At 42.6% G+C, this 23,663-nt stretch overlaps 1 protein-coding gene across 1 annotated transcript in view; it reads right to left on the bottom strand.

The window, feature by feature from the left end:
* arhgap42b (Rho GTPase activating protein 42b) overlaps positions 1-23,663 on the bottom strand; it is a 156,526-nt gene that overhangs the window by 56,858 nt on the left and 76,005 nt on the right. Inside the window, exon 4 of the mRNA XM_080428319.1 lies at positions 6,450-6,521. Coding sequence (XP_080284445.1) covers positions 6,450-6,521 — 72 coding nt within the window. The remainder of the gene's footprint in view (positions 1-6,449; positions 6,522-23,663) is intronic.

Below are 23,663 nucleotides of genomic sequence, written 5' to 3'. Positions count from 1 at the left end.
CAGGATTCCTGGAAGAAGCAAAAGAAGGGGGCTGGAAAGTTGTCCAGACCCCCCCCCCCCCCCCCCCCTCCTCTCCTGATCCCGATCCCTCCTCCCCCCCTGCCTTTCATCTCACTGTAGTTGGTCTAATGTTTAACAGTGGAGGGGAAAGGAGGAGGGAGGGGAGAGGCCATTAGGAGGAAGTGGTCGGAGGAAATATGAGACGGAGAGAGAGAGGGAGAGGGAGGGAGGGAGGGAGGGAGGGAGGTATAGAGATACGACCCTTTTAAGAGAGACCATTTCGTCGCTGTCAGGCAGAAACCTTGTATCTCCATATTTCAACTTTTTATGTTTTTCTCGTAAATTAACGCCCTACTTCATCACGCAAGAGTGCCGCAAGAAAGTATGTGTTATGAGCTTGTAGATCGGCTATATTTTTTTCTCCTTTCGTTCTAGCTTTATTCAGATAGTAGAGTAAAGTGCGACAGGACACGGAGAGAGAGACAGGGAGTGACACACAGCAAAGGCCATCGGGCTCAAGAATCGAACCTGCGACTCGCTGTCAGGTCACCATATTTTCACTATCATAAAGACGTTAAAGATGGACATACAAGGTTTTCCACCCTTTGATTTGATATCAACATGCAGAAGGACATGCCGGGCATGTGCAGTGGAGACAGCGGAGAGCCGTTTCATTATGGCAGAATCATGGAATTGACTCTGGACGGTGGGGGGGGGGGGGGTGTGCATGACTGATGGTTCCCCGTTACAAAAGGAAATGGCTCCTTTACATGTGATGCGGTGCCTCTTGTGAGGACACAAACTGAAGTCACATAATAATAAATCCCGGCGACGGTGGACTCCCGACTTTGAGGTTGGGAATGTGTAACGCACGGCTTGGCCTGTGATGTCTCCAGTTCTCAGCCAAAGGGAGCTTGACCCCAATATGCACAAGAATACGCTTCAGGGCTTACGGAAACAAATCCATCCTCTTCTGTTCCTTTTCATCTTCAACACACGTGTCCACTGTAGCAAACGGGCCTTACAGCAACTCTGTGCTATACACAAGTAACTGGACCACAGGCAGTGGTGTCAAGTACTGTACTTCAGTACAGTTTTGAGGTATTTTTTTACTTTACTGGAGTATTTCAAATTTTCAGTACTTTTACTTCTACTCCACTACATCTCAGAACCAACTTCAGCTTTTTCAGCATTTGAAAATAGCTGATCTACAAGCTCACGACGCATTGTGAGCTTGTAGATCAGCTATTTTCTAAAGATTTGTATACATTTGAAAACTTGAATTGGGACATTCCGCATAATGAGTACTTTTACTTATGGTACTTTAAGAACATTTTGATGCCAATATGACGCATTGTGAGCTTGTAGATAAGCTATTTTCTAAAGATTTGTATACATTTGAAAACTTGAAATGGGACATTCCGCATAATGAGTACTTTTACTTTTGGTACTTTAAGAACATTTTGATGCCAATACTTTTGTACTTTTACTCAAGTACATTTTGAATTCCGGACTTTCACTTGTAACAGAGTATTTCTATATTGCAGTATTGATACTTTTACTTAAGTAAAAAATGTGAGTACTTTTTCCACCACTGACAGGTACATCATTTGCCAATTTTTATAGATTGTTGGATTAGAGAAACATCTCTGATGGGAAAAGGACGTTTGGGAGTGTGAGATTGAAGGCAACTAGAAAATGGTTCTATCTCCACCCAGGACTGAGTAACTCGTGGGTTGTAGCTGTCAAGACCCGAGGAAGCACCGGGGAAAATAGTTCTACCAAATATAGTTCAACTTTTTGCATTCGTGACTATCTATCCCTATGGGCCAGAGTGAAGGCGCTTTTGGAGGTGTGTCCTATTCGAGGCCCCTCAACATACTATTCCAATTTGGGGTTGATTGGGTGTTACGTTCATGATATAGTGTTTTCTTTTGTCTTTTTCCCGCCCAAACTTTGGATGCCAAATTACAGGCAAACAGTATGGAATCCTGGAACATTGGAAAAGAGTATATGGAGCACTGCTTCCAGTATGTTTCTAGTATGGAATACACAACTCTACGAAACAGACTTTCTGTCAGAACGACGACAGGTGCCAAGGACAGACTCTAAAATCTCTGCCTCAACTAAAACCTCTATTCTCAACACAGGAGTCCCTTAGGGCTGTGTCCTGAGCCCCATTCTCTAATCCAGTGTTTCTCAAACTCTTTCGTGCCAAGGACCCCCGAATTGATATACATTTGGCCGCAGAATTTAAAAGGTCAAATCAGATTCGGGATTTTCGTGTCTTGTCTTTATGACAAAATATAGCCTACATTTTCAAGCATTTCACGTTACATTGTCAAGTGCAACAGAGCCATATGAATATTGGGCATTTAAAATCAGTATCATCCATTAAGACAACTACATGACGGCAGACAGTTTGTTTTAATTGAAGACAATGCAACAGACTGTGTGCACAAGCCTAGGCTGCTGTAAATTAACCAGATGAGATCATTAGACTCACCTGCTGCCACGGAGCCGCGGTCAAAAGAGAGCATGCACTTCCAAAGTGTCTACATACATTGTGTAAATCACAAGCACATGGTTTTCTTATCGTTAATATGAAGTTTTACCAAATCATTGCGTTCAATTGAGGTCCGTTGTTTTGCTTGTCAAGTGGCTTTAACATAAATCGGATTTCCTCCTACAACTGGGAGGCTTTCAAAATAAGAGTGCATTTTATTTTACACAATTGGAAACGTGTAATGTCATTAGACAACACAGGTTTTATTTTGACACCTGCCTAGTGGAAGCAGATGAAATAGACACCTATGACTGTGTGGCCACGCTTAGTGGTCAAGTTGGCTGACAACTAGGGTTGGGATCCTTTAGGATTTTAACGATTTCGGTTCCTTAATGACTCCCTCTTAACAGTCCGATTCCTTAACGGTTCCCTTCAGGGCTTAATTTGTGTCGGAGCTCAATGCAATACATTTTTATTTTAGGCTATGTATTATTAATTCAGCTTTCACATTTTCCCCTCCATGCACCTTCCTGCAATGGAAAAGGACTGTGGATGAAATTAAACCGAGTTACGTTAAATCGCCACATGAACTCGCTGTTCGTAAATCGCCTCATGAATAAGTCAGGTTCATGAGCTCCGGTACCTAATCATTTACACTATTTAACACTACCTATAGGGGGTTCCAAATTAACCCTTACAGGTCTGTAACTCTGAGAGTGTACAAATGGAACCAAATGGACCCCTACAGGCAGGGCCGCAGGAAGGGTGGTGCGAGCGGTGCGGCCGCACCGGGCCCCGCGCTTGGGGGGGCCCGCAAAAAAAAACAGAATCACATTTATTAAGAGTTATAGAAAGAAATAACCGCAAATAACCACCAAAAACTCGGAAATATCCGCCCAAAAGCTTCGCACGAGAGGATGGTGCGCTGCGCGTGCGACTTCGCACCGGGCCCCGCATTTCTCCCAGACGGCTCTGCCTACAGGTCTGTAACTCTGAGTGTACAAATGGAACCCTACAGGTCTGTAACTCTGAGAGTGTACAAATGGAACCAAATGGACCCTTACAGGTCTGTAACTCTGAGAGTGTACAAATGGAACTAAATGGACCCTTACAGGTCTGTAACTCTGAGAGTGTACACATGGAACCAAATGGACCCTTACAGGTCTGTAACTCTCAGAGTTATGATGGTCCTTGAAATTAAAAAGTTTGAAAACCACTGCCTATATATATAGTAATTGTATATTGTAAAAGTGAAGCTCTGACAGTGTGATTAAAAAAACGGTCCCGGAAACGGTTCCAAATGTGATGGAACCGATTCCCGGTTCCTCTTTGTTGGATCCGGTTCCGGATCCCAACCCTGCTGACAACACAACAGTGATAATAGGCCTGATCACTGCCGACGATGAGACAGCCTACAGGAGAGAGGTGGAGATCCTGTCAATTGGTGGTGAATTCTCCTTTGGTGCTGTGCTTGGTGCTGCCTGTTTAGAGGGCCGTCAAGACATGATTCTAATTTGGGGTTGACGTTGTAACCAATCAGAATGGGATCGGGAAAATCGGTAAAACGTTTAAGCGCCAGCATGAGGCCGTTTGGGGGAAAAAAGGGATGGGAGGACATTTATTGGACCAACAGGTTGCAACATTAGCTTAGAACACACAGACAGACAGACAGACAGACACACAGACAGAATGAATCACTGTGACCGACCTTCCAGCCTGAACACCATTTCAAAGCATGGTTGTTCATGCATGTTAATGACCATAATAGTGCGATTACAAATACAAGAGTTTTGTAAAAAGAGTTTTGTGAATGAGTTTGTGGCTTTTGGATGCCAAGCTAATGCAAAATCATTAGGAAATAAACAGTTCATTGGGATCATCTGAAATCTGGAAAGGATTAAAAGCAATTGAGTACGCCATAGCCATGCCTCTGTGTGTGTGTGTGTGTGTGTGTGTGTGTGTGTGTGTGTGTGTGTGTGTGTGTGTGTGTGTGTGGGGGTGTGTGTGTGTGTGTGTGTGTGTGTGTGCGTGCGTGCGTGCGCGTGAGTGCAGCAAAGGGGACTATTCTCGCCTCAGATCCTCAATGGGCCAATATATGTCACCTTATCCTGAATGTAAGGTACTTTACAAATGATTAATCCCGCTTCTGAAAATCATATTAACCCCCAACATTTCAATATTTCTGAATAATACCTTTGGGGAGACGGCCTCCTTTATGATGGCGGGGTCTCTGCGTTCTCCTTGTCCACTAATTGGATCAATTCGGGGTGACCTTTCTCGGTTGCGTGATAGGTTACTTTTAACGGCTGATATGGGAGACATTGACATGCGCTGTGGAACAAAATGTGTGCAGTACTGCAGGACTACAGTAAAATACATTACACGCAGTACTAGTTTTACAGTAAAAGCAGTACCTTAAGCAGTAATTCTCAAACTTCTTAAAAAAAAAATCAAGGACCCCCATAACTCTGAGAGTGTACACAAATGGACCCTTACGGGTCATGTGTACACTCTCATAGTTATAGACCTGTAAGGGAACCATTAAAGATCTTGACTCCCTATGCAGTGCACACAAGCTAACCTAAAATCATGGCTGACCTCAAATTACAACTGGTCTTAGATTCCTACCCCCACCAACTTGCCCCTTCCCCTTTCTCTGTAAATATATATTTTTTTCTGCTACTGGAGCTTTTACCGTTATGTAATGCAATGTATGTATTGTATGTCTAACTGATGAATTGAGCGCAATGGACCACAATGCATGGAAACAAACAATACCTTTTGACTGCACTGCATGTACTGTTAACAATCTTGTTAATTAAAACCCCCTCAAGGAGTCCTGAGTGGTCCCTGGACCCCACTTTGAGAACCACTCTATCCATCCATCTTAAACCGCTTATCCGGAATCGGGTCACGGGGGCAACAGTTCCAACAGAGAGCTCCAGACTTCCCCTTTCCCCGAGCAACATTAGCCACTTCCTCCTGGGGGGATCCCGAGGTGTTCCAAGGCCATCTGGTCCTTGGTCTGCTAGGGGGGTCTCCTCCCCAGTGTTACGTTCGGCGAGGACCTCCCTAGGGAGACGCTCGGGAGGCCTCCATACTAGATGCCAGAACGTTCAACCACCTAAGCTGGCTCCTTTCCAAGTGAAGGAGCAGCAGTCTCTCGCAGAGAACCATCCGACTTTGAGAACCACTGACCAACACTACTACAGTACAGTACAGTACAGTACAGTACAGTACAGTACAGTAACGTACAGTACAGTACAGTAACGTACAGTACAGTACAGTACAGTACAGTACAGTACAGTACAGTACAGTACAGTACAGTACAGTACAGTACAGTACAGTAACGTACAGTACAGTACAGTACAGTACAGTACAGTACAGTAAGTGGTGGAATAAGTACTCAGATATTTTACTAAAGTAAAAGTAGCACACCATAAAATAATACCACAATATAAAAATAATCTGTTACAAGTAAAAGGCCTGTGTTCAAAATATTACTTGAGTAAAAGTAGAAAAGTATTGGCATAAAAATATTCTTAAAGTAACAAAAGTAAAAGTACCAAAATGTTTGAAAATAGCCGATCTACAAGCTCACAATGTGTCGCATCGCGGCGCGTTGTGAGCTTGTAGATCGGCTATTTTCAAATAGCGTATGTATAAAATAGGGCTGAAGTGGTTAATGTATATTTTATAATATAATAATGTATATCTGCAAAGTAACTAGTAACTGAAGTTTTCAAATAATTGTAGTGGAGTAAAAGTACAATATTTGCCTCTGAGATGTAGTGGAGTGGAAGTAAAAGTACTGAAAACTGGAAATACTCCCGTAAAGTAAAAAATACCTCAAAATTGTACTTAGGCACAGTACTTGAGTAAATTTACTTAGTTACTTTCCACCACTGGAGGTACAGTACAGTGCATGCAGCCACGCTCTTACCTTGGCAGCGCCTATCTGCTCTTTCCGGAATTTTTCCAAGGGCGTGATCAAGACGTCGTCCGCGTTCTGAATCTGAAAATGAATGAAAAAGCAAAATGTGAAGAGAGACTGACTGACAGACTGATGAATAATGACAAGTAGAAAAGAAAAACAACTCGATAGCACTGAACAGCTACAGTGCAGGTTTAATAACCTCTCTGACGGGTGGAAACCTCATATGTCCAGAACTGTTACTTTTCAGGATTCAAATTCAAAAATAGCAATAGCAGATCGACAAGCTTTAACCCATTAAGACCTGGACCGCGTCACTTTTTGATTTGAGCTAAAAAGCACTATTTTACACTTTGGCTATTCAAAAATAGCAGACATACAAGCTCGTAGCGCGGCACCGAGTGCCGAGCTTGTAGATCTGCTATTTTTGAAAAATCGTGAAAATGTGTGCAAATCTTTGAATAAATTGTTTTAAAGCGTTTTAACTCAAATCTTTGCATCTTGGGGTCCCTGGAACAAAACATTTTGAGATGGGGTCGGCGGCCAGATACATATCATTTTGGGGGTCCTTGACATGAAAAAGTTTGAGAACCACTGATATAGAAACATATGTTTTTTTTTTCAGAATACTGTTGGGATTTAGAAGACATTTGTAGAATCGGCTTCAGGTCTTAATGGGTTGCTTTTGATACGTTTGTGTGACGCTGTAGTATGATCAAGTAGGGCGTTAATTTACCCCAAAAATATGGAGATAAGAGGTTCCTGCCCGACAGCAACGATATTCAACATGTGTACACGCAGCAGAGAGGAAAAAAATGGTAACGCTTCAATTGGAAAAAGAGGACCCAGTGAATGTGAACACGAGTGCAATACAGAGCAATCACATTTAGCACATTCATCTTTTTAAGACCGTTGACAATGAATAATACATTTCCCGCGGAGGAACCCCCCCCCAAACAATGAGCCAGCCTCTATAGCTTGAGATAACAGACAAAAGCGCTCCGCCAATGTTCCTGCGAGATACAAGAAAATGGAAGCGTTTATGCGAGCCGTGAAAATGGCAGTATTGTCAAACCGTAGCTGAAATATGACACCGCAATGTGGAATGAGGGGACGCTTTACAACCGCCCGTCGCAATGCATTTACAATTTGGTGTTGCTCTCAGTCAGAAAACCTTGTACCTCCGAACTTCCCACTTAATATGTTTTCCTTTGGAAATGAATGTCCTACTTCGTCATACAAGAGTACGTCGTATGATCAAGTAGAGCGTTAATTGACGAAAAAGTCACAAAAGGTTAGACTATGGTTTCTGCCCGACAGCAAGAAGTAAATAATAACTAAATATGATATTCTAAATATTATATATTATAAATAAATATTATAAATAATAAGTCATTTGAACACATGAAAAGTAACACTTTTGGACATTGCACCAATTATTTTCTCCATATATTTTTGGAGTGGTGGGAAGTCGCGGTACGGTCCGTCTCCACATAACCAGTGACCTCTCTCTGACTACATCATGACCACAGCATCTCCATGACCTCTCTCTGACTACACCATGACCACAGCATCTCCATGACCTCTCTCTGACTACATCATGACCACAGCATCTCCATGACCTCTCTCTGACTACACCATGACCACAGCATCTCCATGACCTCTCTCTGACTACATCATGACCACAGCATCTCCATGACCTCTCTCTGACTACACCATGACCACAGCATCTCCATGACCTCTCTCTGACTACACTATGACCACAGCATCTCCATGACCTCTCTCTGACTACATCATGACCACAGCATCTCCATGACCTCTCTCTGACTACACCATGACCACAGCATCTCCATGACCTCTCTCTGACTACACCATGACCACAGCATCTCATGACCTCTCTCTGACTACACCATAACCACAGCATCTCCATGACCTCTCTCTGACTACACCATGACCACAGCATCTCCATGACCTCTCTCTGACTACACCATGACCACAGCATCTCCATGACCTCTCTCTGACTACACCATGACCACAGCATCTCCATGACCTCTCTCTGACTACACCATGACCACAGCATCTCCATGACCTCTCTCTGACTACATCATGACCACAGCATCTCCATGACCTCTCTCTGACTACATCATGACCACAGCATCTCCATGACCTCTCTCTGACTACACCATGACCACAGCATCTCCATGACCTCTCTCTGACTACATCATGACCACATCATCTCATGACCCCTCTCTGACTACATCATGACCACATCATCTCCATGACCCCTCTCTGACTACATCATGACCACAGCATCTCCATGACCTCTCTCTGACTACACCATGACCACAGCATCTCCATGACCTCTCTCTGACTACATCATGACCACATCATCTCATGACCCCTCTCTGACTACATCATGACCACATCATCTCATGACCTCTCTCTGACTACATCATGACCACAGCATCTCCATGACCTCTCTCTGACTACACCATGACCACAGCATCTCCATGACCTCTCTCTGACTACATCATGACCACAGCATCTCCATGACCTCTCTCTGACTACACCATGACCACAGCATCTCCATGACGTCTCTCTGACTACACCATGACCACAGCATCTCCATGACCTCTCTCTGACTACACCATGACCACAGCATCTCCATGACCTCTCTCTGACTACACCATGACCACAGCATCTCCATGACCTCTCTCTGACTACACCATGACCACAGCATCTCCATTGGAGCCTGTACTGTATTGCAGACTTATTTTGGACAGAAACGGATAAGAAGAGAGATGTATTGTGTCAATTACTATCCTCTGCTCCTATCTCGGCAGGCGGAGCGCTTCAGAAACGCACCATTAAGGGTGCTGCCAAATTTCCCCTTGAAAAAAAGAAAGTGGGGTGGGATGGCTGGTGGGGGGGGGGGCTTTAATCCGTTAAGACCTGAGGCCGATTGTCTTCTAAATCAGGATAGGACCACAATGGAAACAGGTCCCCAGGACTTTTTTTGTGTTATCGTTATCCTTTTAGTCCAAACTTTTGGCTGTACCTCGTGCTGTTTGCATTTCTGTCTAATAAAGTATTCAATCAATCAATCAATCAGTATTTCTCACCCTTTTTCGTGCCAAGGACCCCCAAAATGATATGTATTTGGCTGAGGACTGATCCATCTGAAAATGTTTTGTGCCAGGGACCTCCCAGAAGAGTGTTGTGTTAAGAAATTCAAAATTATTCAAAAATGTTCACACACTTCCAAGATTTTTCAATTTAAAAAAAAAACAGCAGATGTACAAGCTTGAGGCGCTGTGAGCTTGTATATCTGCTATTTTTGAAAACCACTGCTCAACACCACAGTTCTAAATCCTAAGAGTTTTCAGAGAAAAACATATGCGGATATATATATATATATATATATATATATATATATATATACACATACATACAGCTAAAATCTAAAATGACACAGGTGCTTTCCCGGTTGTAATGGGTTAATCCCGGCCCGATCAGATGACATCACACTAGCGGCCGCCTGGTGTGTGTGTGGGGGTCACGGGGGGGGGGGGGGGGGGGGGCGGGGGGGTGGTGGCTGTCAGCGGTGGCACGGCCCCTTCGGCTTGATTTACAGTGTTATTCTGCACCGTGAGTGTCCGTGATAAACGAAGGCCTGTGCTCCATAATACCTATAATATCATATAAAATGCACCTATAACACCACGTCTAATTCACAGAGGTGTCTGCTTAGATGGACCCGTCCACTAGCCCCTCTCCGTTTCTCAACTCTCTCTCTCTCGCTCTCTCTCTCATTTTTGTCTGGATCCATTCATCACAGTGTGCTTTCACTGTCCCAGAATAGCAGCCATCACCTCTCTCTCCCACAACCCTGCTCACACCATTTCAAAGGAAAAAGCAACGCAACGTTTAACACCCAACGTGTATTTTTATCAGAGCGAGAGAAAGAGATAGATCAACCAGGTGCTCAACAGAGATAAACGTTAAAAACGTAGATTGGTGCTTCTAGGATCAACGGGAACCAGAAATCGAAAGAAATTACAGATCCAAGCACTCCAAAGAATAACGGAGGAGTGTAAAATAAAAGTACTTTAATCATGACTACAACATTTTAAAAGCCAACATGTTTCGACCAGAAGACTTATTTTTTAGACATGATTCCTTTGATTCCATGTGTATTTTTATCTCTCTCCCTTTGTTAAATCGTCAGACATGGCTAACAGTGCTGTGGGTCCTGTGTGAACGAACGTCACACTTTCATACACGGCAGCTTTCTGGAATTCATCGTTTTGCTTTTGCAGACAGTTTTGCAAGTCTGAGATCTCTTGTATCGACAAAAATAAATGGAGACGTCAAGTCACTTATCTGGATATCACAGCATTCTGCTTTTAAACAAATTGAACGAATTTGAGAATAGGCAAAGTTTATTTGAAGGGCACATTTCCACGAGCCAATTTCAAACTGCTTTACGTGGAACATTAAAAGCATTAAGACAAAGTGCAAACAAGAGATAATGAAATACTAGAAGAGAGCTACAGTGCGGTCGGTGCAAGAAATTAACCAATTAAGACCTGGAACGCATCTGTGTCATTTTTAGATTTGAGCTGAAAAGCAATATTTTACACTTTGGCTATTAAAAAAATAGCAGATATAGGCACCGAGTGCACTTATAGATCTGCTATTTTTGAAAAATCGATAACATTTGTGCAAATCATTGAATATATATCTTTTAAAGGGAACATTTGTAACTCAACTTTTGCTTCTGGGGGTCCCTGGAACAAAATATTTTGAGATGGGGGTCCGAGGCCAAATGCATATACATTTTGGGGTCCTTGACATGAAAACGTTTGAGAACCACTGATATAGCAACATACTTTTTTTTCAAAAAACTGTTAGGATTTAGAAGGCATTTTGTAGAATCGGAACCTCAATTGGGTTAATCAAAAGCCTAAATAAAAAAGGCAGCAGTAAAAAGAAAGGTCTTCAGCTTTGACTTAAACCACTTAAACCCGAGCATCCGTATTGTGGGGAAAGCTTTCGCAGAAAATAGTAGATCGACAAGCTCACAACGCGTCGCGCTGCAACTCGTTGTGAGCTTGTCGATCGGCTATTTTCAGCGAAAGCTTTCACCCACAATAACAGAAAAGACAGTAGCACCATATAGAGCTCTGAGGGACTTAACCAAGTGGTTAAAACAACTGAGAGATGTAGCAGAACCTGCCGTTTTCTAAGGAGAGATTAAGAGAGATTGATCACAATTCAGTGACCTAAAAGCTCCTCCAGTCAATACAAGAACTAGGTGTGTTTGAAATTAACCCAGTAAGACGTGAGGCCGATTCTGCAAATGTCTTCTAAATCCCAACAGTTTTCTGAAACACTTACGTTGCTATAATATCAGTGGTTCTCAAACGTTTTCATGTCAAGGACCCCCAAAATGATATTTGGCCACGGACCCCCATCTCAATATATGTTGTTCCAGGGACCCCTCAGAAGCAAAGATTTGAGTTACAAATGTTTGCTTTAAAAATATATATATTCAAAGATTTGCACAAATGTTCCATGATTTTTCAAAAATAGCAGATCTACAAGCTCATAGTGTGGCACTCGGTGCCGCGCAATGAGCTTGTATATTTGCTATTTTTGAATAGCCAAAGTATAAAATAATGGTTAAAGTGGTTAAAATATAAAATGACAGATGCGTTCCCGGTTTTAATGGGTTAAGTTATCTTTAATTATTGAAAACATTCAACCGGTTGCCTGCTCTGAATGTCATTTGATTAATCTCACATAAGCGCCAACATGCATAATTAGTCTTTGCCTGTAACACAGACGAGGCAGTCAGGGAGCTGCAAAGCATGCTGGGTAAGGCAGAGATGTACTTATGGGAGCTATAACCAAGACGGCATGATTAAAAACGATAAGAAGTGAGCATGCTTGCCAGTCATTAAGCCTGTCATTTTTATTCATACTGTAACCCCGGCATTCATATTGCCACTGTCGGGTGGAAAACAAAACGGTTACTATTCCAGGAAATGTAAAAAGAAAAAAAAAACATGGAACCAATGTAGTTCTTGTTTTGTCATAATATATAACAGTACTTTTGATTGGTTAAACATTTATAAAACCCACAGACAGACTTAACCACAACTGTTTTCAAATGTTTGCGACACGTTGCGAGCTTGTAGGCCGGCTATTTTCATTACTTGTGCACAACATTTTTGTATTACATAGTAGGGGACACAGTTTCAATAAGGATATACAAGGTTTCTGCCCGACAGCAACAATATCAGAGTGCTTTCCTCAGCTTGCAGTCTAACAGGTCACAGTGACAGTGCAACCCTGTGTGAATTGGGAATTGATTGAAAGCCATTTATTTCTGCTGTGCTTTTATCACAATGCACAGGTGACGACAGAACTACTTTTTTTTTTTTTATATTTATTTTTGGGCTTTTAAAGATTTATTTTTGGGCTTTTATGCTTTTATGTCTTTATTTTTATTTTAAATACGTCTATACGAACGTTTACTTGTAACAGAGTATTTCTACATTGCAGTATTGGTATACTTTCACTAAAAATGTTTAATTTTTTTTTACTTTTTCCACCACTGGTGGATATATACTGTACTGTACGTGTGTTGTACATTCTGAAATAACCTGCATACTGTATGAGTACAGCCTTAACTGTGATAGGCCGGTCTGAAAGCTCACAATGCGCCACATTCAGAGCTTGTAGAACGGCTATTTTTTGCCACTTTTGAAACATTCTGAGTGACCGTGATTAAGTGTGCCTGTGGGTTTTATTAATATTGAACCAATGAAAAGCATTAACACGATTAACAAGGTTATGGACATACACGGTTTCCACCCGACAGCGACAATAATATGCATAAAAACGCACACTGTGTGACATTAATGAGGTTTAAAGCCTGTTTGCGTTACAGAATTCCGCCGTTTTTTGGTTGAAGGAAGTCCACAAGGCTGCCAACGCAGGAAAGCCTTATTACAGAAATAATACATTCATTCAAATTGAACATTCACTGGACAATTTGCATATGACTACAGAATTATGACCTACTTGTCATTCATTCAGCATATTAAGGGTTCATAAATGGGTTAGCAAAGTCTTGTAACGGTCCAAGACCCCCACAAACCCACCCACACATCATTTTCTGATCATTAACTTTCAATGAACTGGCTCTGGAATTCACATTTCAAAGGGCTCAATCAAGTTCAGTCAGACGACAGAGATGTCGGAAGGCTCAGGAGGTAGAGCCGCCGTGTGGGAATCGGAAGGTAATATAATAATAATAATTATTATTATTTTTAATGAATTAATGAATTAGAAAATATTAGAAAAAAGTTTGAGAGGCACTGCTTTACTGTGATTGTTCTCCAGAAAGTTTTGTGATGTGCAAAGAAATCACCTGCAGCCATTGAAAACCTTTGCAGAACCCCCAGCCCCCCCCCCCCCAAACTATTAAGAGAGACCTGGCACCGATGTAGACAGAGTCAGGCCAGTGCAGGTCAACCGATTTGTTGTGGTGTCCGGTGTGGCTCTCATCCTCCGTGTCACGGGGACCGAGAGAGAGAGAGAGAGAGGAGTCAATAGATGACCTCTGTGAGAGCCGGTAAACAACACATGAATCATCTAAAAAAAAAAAACAATCAGGAGGGAGAGGCTGAGGACCCGCAGCCCCGGTACCAGCGAGCTCTAAATGAGTCCCTTATCATCAGACGGATTGAGTACCCTGGCTCTCAGGGAGGACTGCCCCTGCTAAGGCTTATGATGAGTTCAGATCAGTGCTTCTCAAACTTTTTTTTACCAGGTTGCAAAACATGGTCTACATCTACACTCGCTGGTCCTTTTTAACCAATGAGGGCTCAATGTCCTCTCAGAATATGGGATCTAAAGACGACCCACACTATTGTGTTCGGGACACTGTATGTAACTCTATGGTAAGTGGCGCTGTTGCTCAATGCCCTCTCAGAATATGGGATCTAAAATCGTTGCCATGTTTAGTGAGAGAAATAAGCAACCGTATGGGATCTAAAAACGTCGCCATGTTTAGAGAGAGAAATAAGCAACCGTATGGGATCTAAAAACGTCGCCATGTTTAGTGAGAGAAATAAGCAACCGTATGGGATCTAAAAACGTCGCCATGTTTAGTGAGAGAAATAAGCAACCTGGTATAATATGACTGTGTCTTGTTTTTTATTTTAAGGAACCCCCATAACTGAGTGTACGAATTCATTAGTACGCTCTCGGAGTTACAGACCAGTAAGTAACCTCTGGTTTAGATCATGGGCAATACAGTAAATCTCCTGAGGATATAATTACTGACACATTAACGTATTCAAGGGTTTGGCAACAAAAGTAATCAAAAAAGTCAACCAAAGAACAAGATTTTTTTGCACTGGATCTCCTCACTGGTCAGTAGGAATACATTGAGGACTCTAGCAGGAGCGCTCATCCAATGTCACTATGACTATGCATGCACCTCATGGTACCATAGCACCACAAAGGTCTTAAAAACAAGGCTCCAGACATCCCAAAACAAACTGGTCAGGCTACTGCTTGGCCTCACACCTACAACTCATCTAACCCCTGCTCACTTTGCTAGGGTGGGATGGCTCAGGGTAGAGGACAGAGTACAGCAACTTGCCTGGTCTACAAGATACACTACACCACAAAGACACCCATGAACCAGTCAAACTCCTTCACAAACGTTAATGACCACAAACCACAAACACAACACCAGAGGGAGATCCACAAATCACGTTCAACCCAGATTTGGCTCAAACAAGGGATTACATGTGTTCTACAGCTATGCCACCAAAATGTGGAATGCCCAGTCATAAAAACATGGGAATCCTTACTTTAAAACTGCTCTAAAAGAGCACTTACAGGTGGCTGCAATTCGGAACTGGCCCCTGTAAAAGGTCAAGGGGGGTTAAGCCTATACGGTACTTTATACGTTAAAAAAGTTGACAAATAGACACATTTTTACAACTATTGACAAAACCAGGGGCATGCCCACCCCAAGCAAATCAAACCCTGAATTTACTGTACAGGGGAAACACTATTCAACCTCCAAATACCCGTCGCACAATTACATACATTTGTTTCACTCTAAGTTAATTTCTAAAGATCCCTGCTAGTGCGTCTACTGCATTAACGAGAGACTCTGGAAGACAGAACTAGTGCAGGCGGCTTGGATCAATCCAAGTTTCATTTGCATTGATCTGAGTGTCGCAGCGCTTCCTTCCTGGGAGTGACTAAGCTTTGCTCCTCCTGGCCCCGTTTGGCTCTATCGTGTTGTCAAGTGTACACTGGAATTTATACATTATCGTACGCAGTACGGTGGGATTTCTACAGCAGTGGTTCTCAACCTTTTTTCATGTCAAGACAAGTAACCCCACAGTGTATTTGGCCACGGACCCCCTTCTGAAAATGTTATGAGCCAGAGGCCCCCAGAAGAGAAAATTCATGTTAAAACTAAGTAAAGATTATTTAAACGTTTCCAAACATTTTCAATATTTTTTAAACTACAATAGCAGATGTACAAGCTTGCGGCGCGACACGAAGTGACGCACTGTGAGCTTGTAGATCTGCTATGTTTGAATAGCCAACGTATAAATGGATAAAGTGGTTCAAATGATTGTGCTTATATTAACTACTTTTGCTGGGGACCCCCTGGAATCCCCCCAAGCGCCCCTGCAGGGACCCCAGACCCCACTTTGAGAACCACTGTTCTACAGTACATTATAAATTGTGACGTGTCGTGAGCTTGGAGATCTGCATTTTTTAAAGATCTTTCCTCAATAGCGTCATATTATGACACTACATAATTCTATAATACAGTATGGCATTCATTTGTGAACAAAACCTAAAAGAATGATGAGATATGGAAATACAAAGTTTCTCCCTGAAAGCGACGGGCGACGTGATGTGCAAATGAATCATGCGGTTGTGAACATCTTTTAACACAGACACATACAATTTAAATGCAACGTAGGTGTTGCATACTGAGCATCTGCATGGCGTGTGTGTGTGTTAATTGTTAATACCACATGTATGCACAGAATGGGGTATATTCAGGGAGGAATATTGCAAACTAGAGTTCTCAATGGGCCTGAAAATTAAGGCCCGGCCCTAACTGAGCCCTAACTGGGCCCTAACTGGGCCGGCCCGAACAAGGCTCGGCCCAAACGATGACCATAATTTTAGGCCCTAAAAACCTGAAAAAAATGAATTTGCGCCAGTCTTTTTTTATAACACAGGCTAGGAAGGTCGGACGGCAACAAACTAGATACCTGAGTAAAGTTCACTTTGAGCTGCATCCAACACATCCACTGCCATTTCCGTCGGCCTTACCGTTCGGGGCAGTTTACTTTTTTTTGGGGGGGTGTATAGATAGCATACATTTTCGGCCCGGCCCGGCCCAAAAACGTTGTGTCGTGTTGGGTAGGGTCGGGTTCGGGCAGAATTTGAGAACCCTATTGCAAACTTTTGAACGTGATGTCCACTTACATTTTGTATCAACGTACTACTGTGTCTAATGCATTTCATTTCCTCTTCAGTTTTCTACAAAGCTTTGTTTTGTAACAAAACCGGCTCAGTGGCCTTGCCGTTAAGAGTGTGCACCCTGAGATTTTGAGGTTGGGGTTTGATTCCCCGGCCGGGTCATACCAGAGACTATAAAATCGGGACCCCATGCCTCCCTGCTTGGCGCTGAGCAATCAGCATCAAGGGTCGGATCGGGGGTAAGTCCCTGCGACACACTAGCATCATGTCCAGGGGGTGTACTTGTACACCAAGCTTGTCACGCTACAGAAACAGGAGATAGGCTCCTGCCCTTTGGGCCACATGGCTCGGCAAGGCTTACCTACATACTTACTTAGTAACTTTTATGGAAAAGGAGGAGTGTTGCGTGTGTGGTAATATTCCTTCCAAGGGTGTTAACGACTTAAACCTCACTATCCGTATTCTGCTGAAAACTTTCACTGAAAATAGCAGATCTACAAGCTCACGACGTGTCGCGTCGTCTTGTAGATCTGCTATTTTCAGCGAAGTTATTCAATGTAGAGCAAAAACACAAAATACACTAGTATAGCGCCCTGAGGCCCTGAGGGACTCCGGTCATCCAACTAAGTATAAGGTTTGAGTGATTAGTAGACTGCTAATGAGTTGAATTATTAAGGCCTCCTTCATCCTATGTGAGGAGAACATGCCTCTCACTATGTGTGCCCGGTGTGTGAATGTCTCTCCCCTGCGTCGCTGACATGCTACTCAAAACTTTGGTCACATTGTTTTTGGCGATTTGACGGCCGGGAACGATCACAAACTTATATTGAAACTGCACATTTCACAACCATGTCGTCAGATAGAGACTCGATATAGAGAGCTCAAGTTGTGTTAAAAAAAAAAAAGAGGGGGGGGAGAAATCCGACACACACACATTTATTTATTTATTTATGTATTTTTCTTTCTTTTTTCCTACGCAACTCTGACATGCGTTGACACGTCAGGGACCACACTGTGGGGTTTGTGTTGCGCGTGATTGTAGATCAAATGAGATTTTTCCACAGTAATTCTGTCTCAGAACGTACTAGCGAACGTGCTTCAGCTTCAGCGATTGCCTGGGTTTTTTGACAGAAGAGTACAGAGGCATCAACTCACTAAAACTGTCCTAATTGTGGCATTGGGGCACAGTCAACATGGAAAACGTTGCTGTCGGACAGAAACCTCTTATCTCCATATTCTAACTGGTTGTGTTTTTTCGTAAATTAATGCCCTACTTGATCAGACTACAGCCTTTGAAAAAGTAGCCAATCCGCAAGCTCGATACGCGGCACGTGTTGAGCTTGTAGATCTGCTACTACGAATTTGAATCCTGAAAAGTAACAGTTTTGGACATAATTATGAGGTTTCCACCCGACAGAGACGATAAGGACGTTCTGTGGGAAATGCAACTGATTGCTGTTCAGTTATCTTGCGCTCTCGCGCGCACAAACACACATTAACTCCACTCACTCACTAACTCTCTCTGTGTGTGTGTGTGTGTGTGTGTGTGTGTGTGTGTGTGTGTGTGTGTGTGTGTGTGTGTGTGTGTGTGTGTGTGTGTGTGTGTGTGTGTGTGTGTGTGTGTGTGTGTGTGTGTGTGTGTGTGTGTGTGTGTGTGTGTGTGTGTGTGTGTGTGTATTCTATGCATTCCGTGAAGGAAGCAGTGCACTTGTGAGGTTAACCAGAGGTCACCGGGGAGGGGACCGAAGGTGACCCTACTGTGAAGCACTCTACCTATTGACATCACACAGGCTACATTTAAAACCTTATGTTACAGTCTGGAATACTTGAATATAAGTGAATATAAGATTTTTATCATTTCATATCATTAAATACTTTGATTGGACTCTTTCGACCTGTGCCGAAGCTGCGAAGATAAGGGAAAAGTTGCCTAGCGCTGCTTTATTTTGGCGTGCAATTTAACTGTAAAATTAAGCTGTAAAATTGCGGCACCTATCGGGCCAGGGGCTGGGCTTAATTCCATGGGCCGGGGCGGGGCTAGGGCCCACATGACAGTAAAGTGACAATTTAAGGACTTTTAAGACATTTTTAATACCTAAAAAGAAAGAAAGAAAGGGAATAAATAAGACCATTACTGCATGAAAAGTAATCAACAAACCATACAAAAACAAATTGTCAAACATTGGCAAAATAGAAAGAGGCAAACATCGCAAGCTTGTAGATCTGCTATTTTCACAATATTTATCTGAGTCAAAATAAATGTAATGCCTCAACTCCTACAATTCCAAGTGCTTGTCTTGATTATTTTGGGGGGTCCCCAGTTCAAATATGCTTATTTTGGGGGGTCCCCAGTTCAAATATGATTATTTTGGGGGGTCGCGGCCTGTAAAGGTTGAGAACCACAGGCTTAGATCACTGACTGTATAAATCCATTTCCTGCATTAATAGATGTTTGTCCAATTCAGTTATGTGGAAAATTCAACAGATTGAGGCGGGATGAGACAGTGTTACTATATCTATTCCTAACAATGCAATGAAGTGAAACACCCTTTGAAAGAACCAACTTACGCACTGAAAATAGACACAACTGTCAAAAAACTGGCAGAGCGGTGCTAGAGCACATACTCCTGGATGTCTCTGTGGAAATAACATGGATATTTAATGAACATCTTTCCTATGTTAAATTAATGTATGCTCAGTGAAGTGTCAGTTTGATCTATGAACATTAGAAAAAGGGTATTTCAGTACTGCATGCAGTGTTGCCAGATTCTGTGAGAGAAACAAGCAACCAGGTCTAGGAAAACCAGCCCAAAAGAAGCGACTATGGGCCACATGAGCACTTCAACATATACATCAGCTATTTGAAAATAGCAGATCTACAAGCTTACAACGGGTCGCGATGCGACGCGTTGTGAGCTTGTAGACCGGCTATTTTCAAATAAAATCTTGCGGGGAAATTATAATACGCAGATCTGGCAACCCTGACTGCATGCTCTGTGGGAGCCAGCCGTGGTAGAAGAAGTACTCAGATGTTTTACCTAAGTAAAAGTAGCAATAGCACAATGCAGAAATACCAGATATACAGAAGTAAAAGTACAAAAGTATCTGCAGCAAAATGTACTTAAAGCAAAAACGTTTCTTTAAGATAATTTATCAAAATGTGTGGTTATCTTTTTTCCTTTTTTGAAAATAGCAGATTTACAAGCTCACAAAACGTCACTGCACATTGCGAGCGGCTATTTTCGAATAGCTGATGTAGAACATAGGTTTTGCATTAATAATCTAAATCTGCAAAGTATATATTCAATGTGTAACAATCGCCCTTTTACTTTCAAGGGAAAATTATTAAAGGAGCATTTCACCCCTGGAAGAAACTGCAATCACTCAATGGTAATAGTATTTGTAGTAGATAACAGTAGCACAATTTAAAATGTGCACCCTATGGCCAGAAAAATAATGAAATCTGTGTGTTTGACTAGGGTTTGACTGGACTGCTGCATTACTACAATGACCATAATGCTTTGGTGCACTGCCACTCCTTGTGGGGAGGGGAGGTTGCATGTGGGTGTGATCTCCAACAACAATATACAAACAGCATGCCAGTGTTGCCATGTCTACTTATTATAAGCGGCTTCTTTCTAAAAGGTAGTTGATATTTGGGCTTGTTTACAAATGTTTTGATTGTTGTTTAAACCAGTGGTTCTCAAACATGTTCATGTATTTTTCCACAGACCCCCATCTGAAATTATAATTTGTGCCAGGGAGCCCCTAACAAATATGTGTCAAAAATATTCCACATTTTGCACTTTTTCCCCCTCAAGATGTTTTTGTAAATAGCAGATCTACAAGCTCACAATGGGTCGCGAAGCGTTGTGAGCTTGTAGATCGGCAATTTTCAAATATATAATATCCCATGTCTAGGTAAAGTGCTCTTGGCCTAGTTATCTTCTTTTGGGCTTGTTTTCATAGACCTGGTTGCTCATTTCTCTCACAATATCTGGCAACACTGGCTGAAGAACGTGTACCTCGCACACGTTCATCTAGTTACATATATGTCCAAGGATTCGTTAGTGATGTCACATCACTGACAAATCCTTGGTATCTTTATGCAGTTCTACTTCCGTGTCGCATAGTAGTGACATCACTGTCGAATCCTTGGTATTGTGATCCTAGCCTTTCGTGACGGTGTTTGTTTACCAGCGCCGCCACTCCACGCTGTATTTTTTTTTTCACGCTTGCGCTTATGAAACACTAAACAGGATTATTATTTCATGTCAACAAGAAGATAACTCAGGTAAAGTAATGCCTCACTCTGCAAGGGGGGTTGCCCGCTGGCCGCAGCTAATGGGAGTGGCCGAGTGGGGAATGAAGGTTGAACAAAGTGTAACGGACACCCCTTGGGGCTGTCTTTGGAGCTTGTCTGACTGAGACGCGTCGAGACAACATGTAGTGCGGAAAGAAATTAGACCAATATCTCGTGACGTAAATAACGTCACGAAATCTTCGAAATTACTAGATATCTAAAAACACAGATTATACACAACAAAAAAAAAAGGATCTTGTTTCTTGAGTCCTAAACTTAATTAAAAGAAGATAGTTGCAAAATCGGCGAAATGTCCCTTTAACTAAAGGAAATACAACGGGATTGGCAGGTTGCTAGTTGTGGTTACTTTATTATTTTAAACCACACAAATAATAACGGTCACAGCAAAGGGTAAATAATAACAATACACCTCTTGGTTTTAACTACTGTCCCTACCTCTGTCCCTAACAAACAAAATAAATAAACAGACAAATCAACAATTATTTCACTTACTCTTCCCCAACCCAAACAAACCCCACTGTCCTTTGTAACCCTGCAGGTCACAGTTCAAATATAAACAATAAACAAACACGCACACGCAGTATTCAGAAGTCCGCTACGGCACAAACGCTACTTAATAAAATAATAAATAGTGCCCGTGACGGTCCTCTTCTTTACCGCGCTTCCGTGTTCCTTAAAGAGGTGGTGCCATGGTTTTGCACTTTTTCTGTTTTTCATGTGTCTATGAGGTTGATAGAACTTCATTAAGCCCCCTGGTGGTGTTTGTATGGTGTTTTATGTCTTCTCTGACTATTTTGAGTTTCTACCTGGAGGCTGAAACCTTGAGGGTCAAACGTGCCAATAGAAAAACAGCGCTTTAGTGACATAGTAAAAACATACCCTCCCCCTCATTATCATAACACAACAGGTGTGGGCATTAGGAGGAGGAGGGACTAGGACAGGTGGGTGGTGCTAAGGTGGTGGAGGAGGTGCCAAGGTGAGAACCAGGTATACTTAATGAGCTGGAGGCGTGTCCACATAAAAACATAATTTTAACAATTTCTGTACACTTTTTTTTTTTAAATCTTCCTCCTAGTAAAACCATAATACCTGATGATTATGTTTTAGGGGGGGGGGGGGGGGGGATCACTGAAAATCACGGCACCCCGTCTTTAATCCAAATGAAATGAAAAGTGTCTTCTGCCCGACGCGGCCCAAATAATAACTAAGGTTCGGGGTACCCCTGTAATTTGGGATCCACAAAGAAATATGACGTTTGGTTTCATCTCACCGGCCTCGGCTCCTCCCGTCTCCCACCGACCGGCGTCTCGCTCACAGCCCCACAGCGCTCGAATTCCACGGCACGGCAACAACGGCAGGTCCAATGGGCTCGAATGTTCTTTGTTGTTGGCTGCAGTTTACGGTCACGTTTTAACTTTGTTTACTAAACGGTGTAAACTGGCGCCTCGGAGATCTCCGCTTTCCACCCGTCCTCACTGGTACACGGTTTGTTTATCTGATCTCCCCTCCCCCCGTGTCACACCCTCTATTAGTAAAGTCGGGTGGCACAAATCATTCAGTCACCCACTGATCAGACCCATTACCCCTCACGTGAATAGGAAATGTCCACATATATCTCACAGTGTCCAGCATGTCACATATCAATCAGATATAATAACATGCATAAGTCGGGCAGATGTTACATATCACACGTATAAAATAACACCCGTAGATCAAGCAGATAAATATAATAAATATAATGTGCATTTGTCACAAATGTATCCCCATAGCAAGCAGGCAGGCTCTACTAGCTCAATGGTCATTAGGGCACTGGCCCAGGAAACAGAGTTCAAATCCGGGCTAGAAGAGGAAAGTTACATAGTGCAGCTTTAGATACCATACTTGAGTAAATGTACTTTCCACCACAGGGAGACAATTCCCCCCCCCCGTTTCAGAAGGCTGACAGGAAATGCATGACGGCAGCAAACAGCTCTCCCTGTGACTCTTGTCTAAATATCCCCTTTGCCCTCTACACAGAAGACACTGTCACCGCAATGACAATCGTTGCTGTCCGGTAGAAACCTCATATCTCCATATTTAAACTGTTTGTGGACTGTCTGTTTGTTTTGGTAAATGAATGCCCTACTTGATCCTACTACAGCGTCACACAAAAGCATCATAAGTACCAGATACCTCTGCAAATGTGGATGCATGATTAACACATGATCAGCAAATGTATCAGTGCCAACTGCAATCAGAGGTGTGGGTTTATCTCAGCGACCTGCCATGTAAACCATGAGACAAGCCAGGGCAAACAGACTGGGTTTCAGCCACTCAGGTCATGTGTACACAGGTCACTGTGGTATGCTGCTGTTCTC

The sequence above is a fragment of the Gymnoscopelus braueri genome (genome assembly GCF_963280865.1).
Source record: "Gymnoscopelus braueri genome assembly, chromosome: 5".
Taxonomy (NCBI): domain Eukaryota; kingdom Metazoa; phylum Chordata; class Actinopteri; order Myctophiformes; family Myctophidae; genus Gymnoscopelus; species Gymnoscopelus braueri.
Note: the sequence above shows the minus strand (reverse complement) of the source record. Positions and strands in the feature narration are given on the sequence as shown.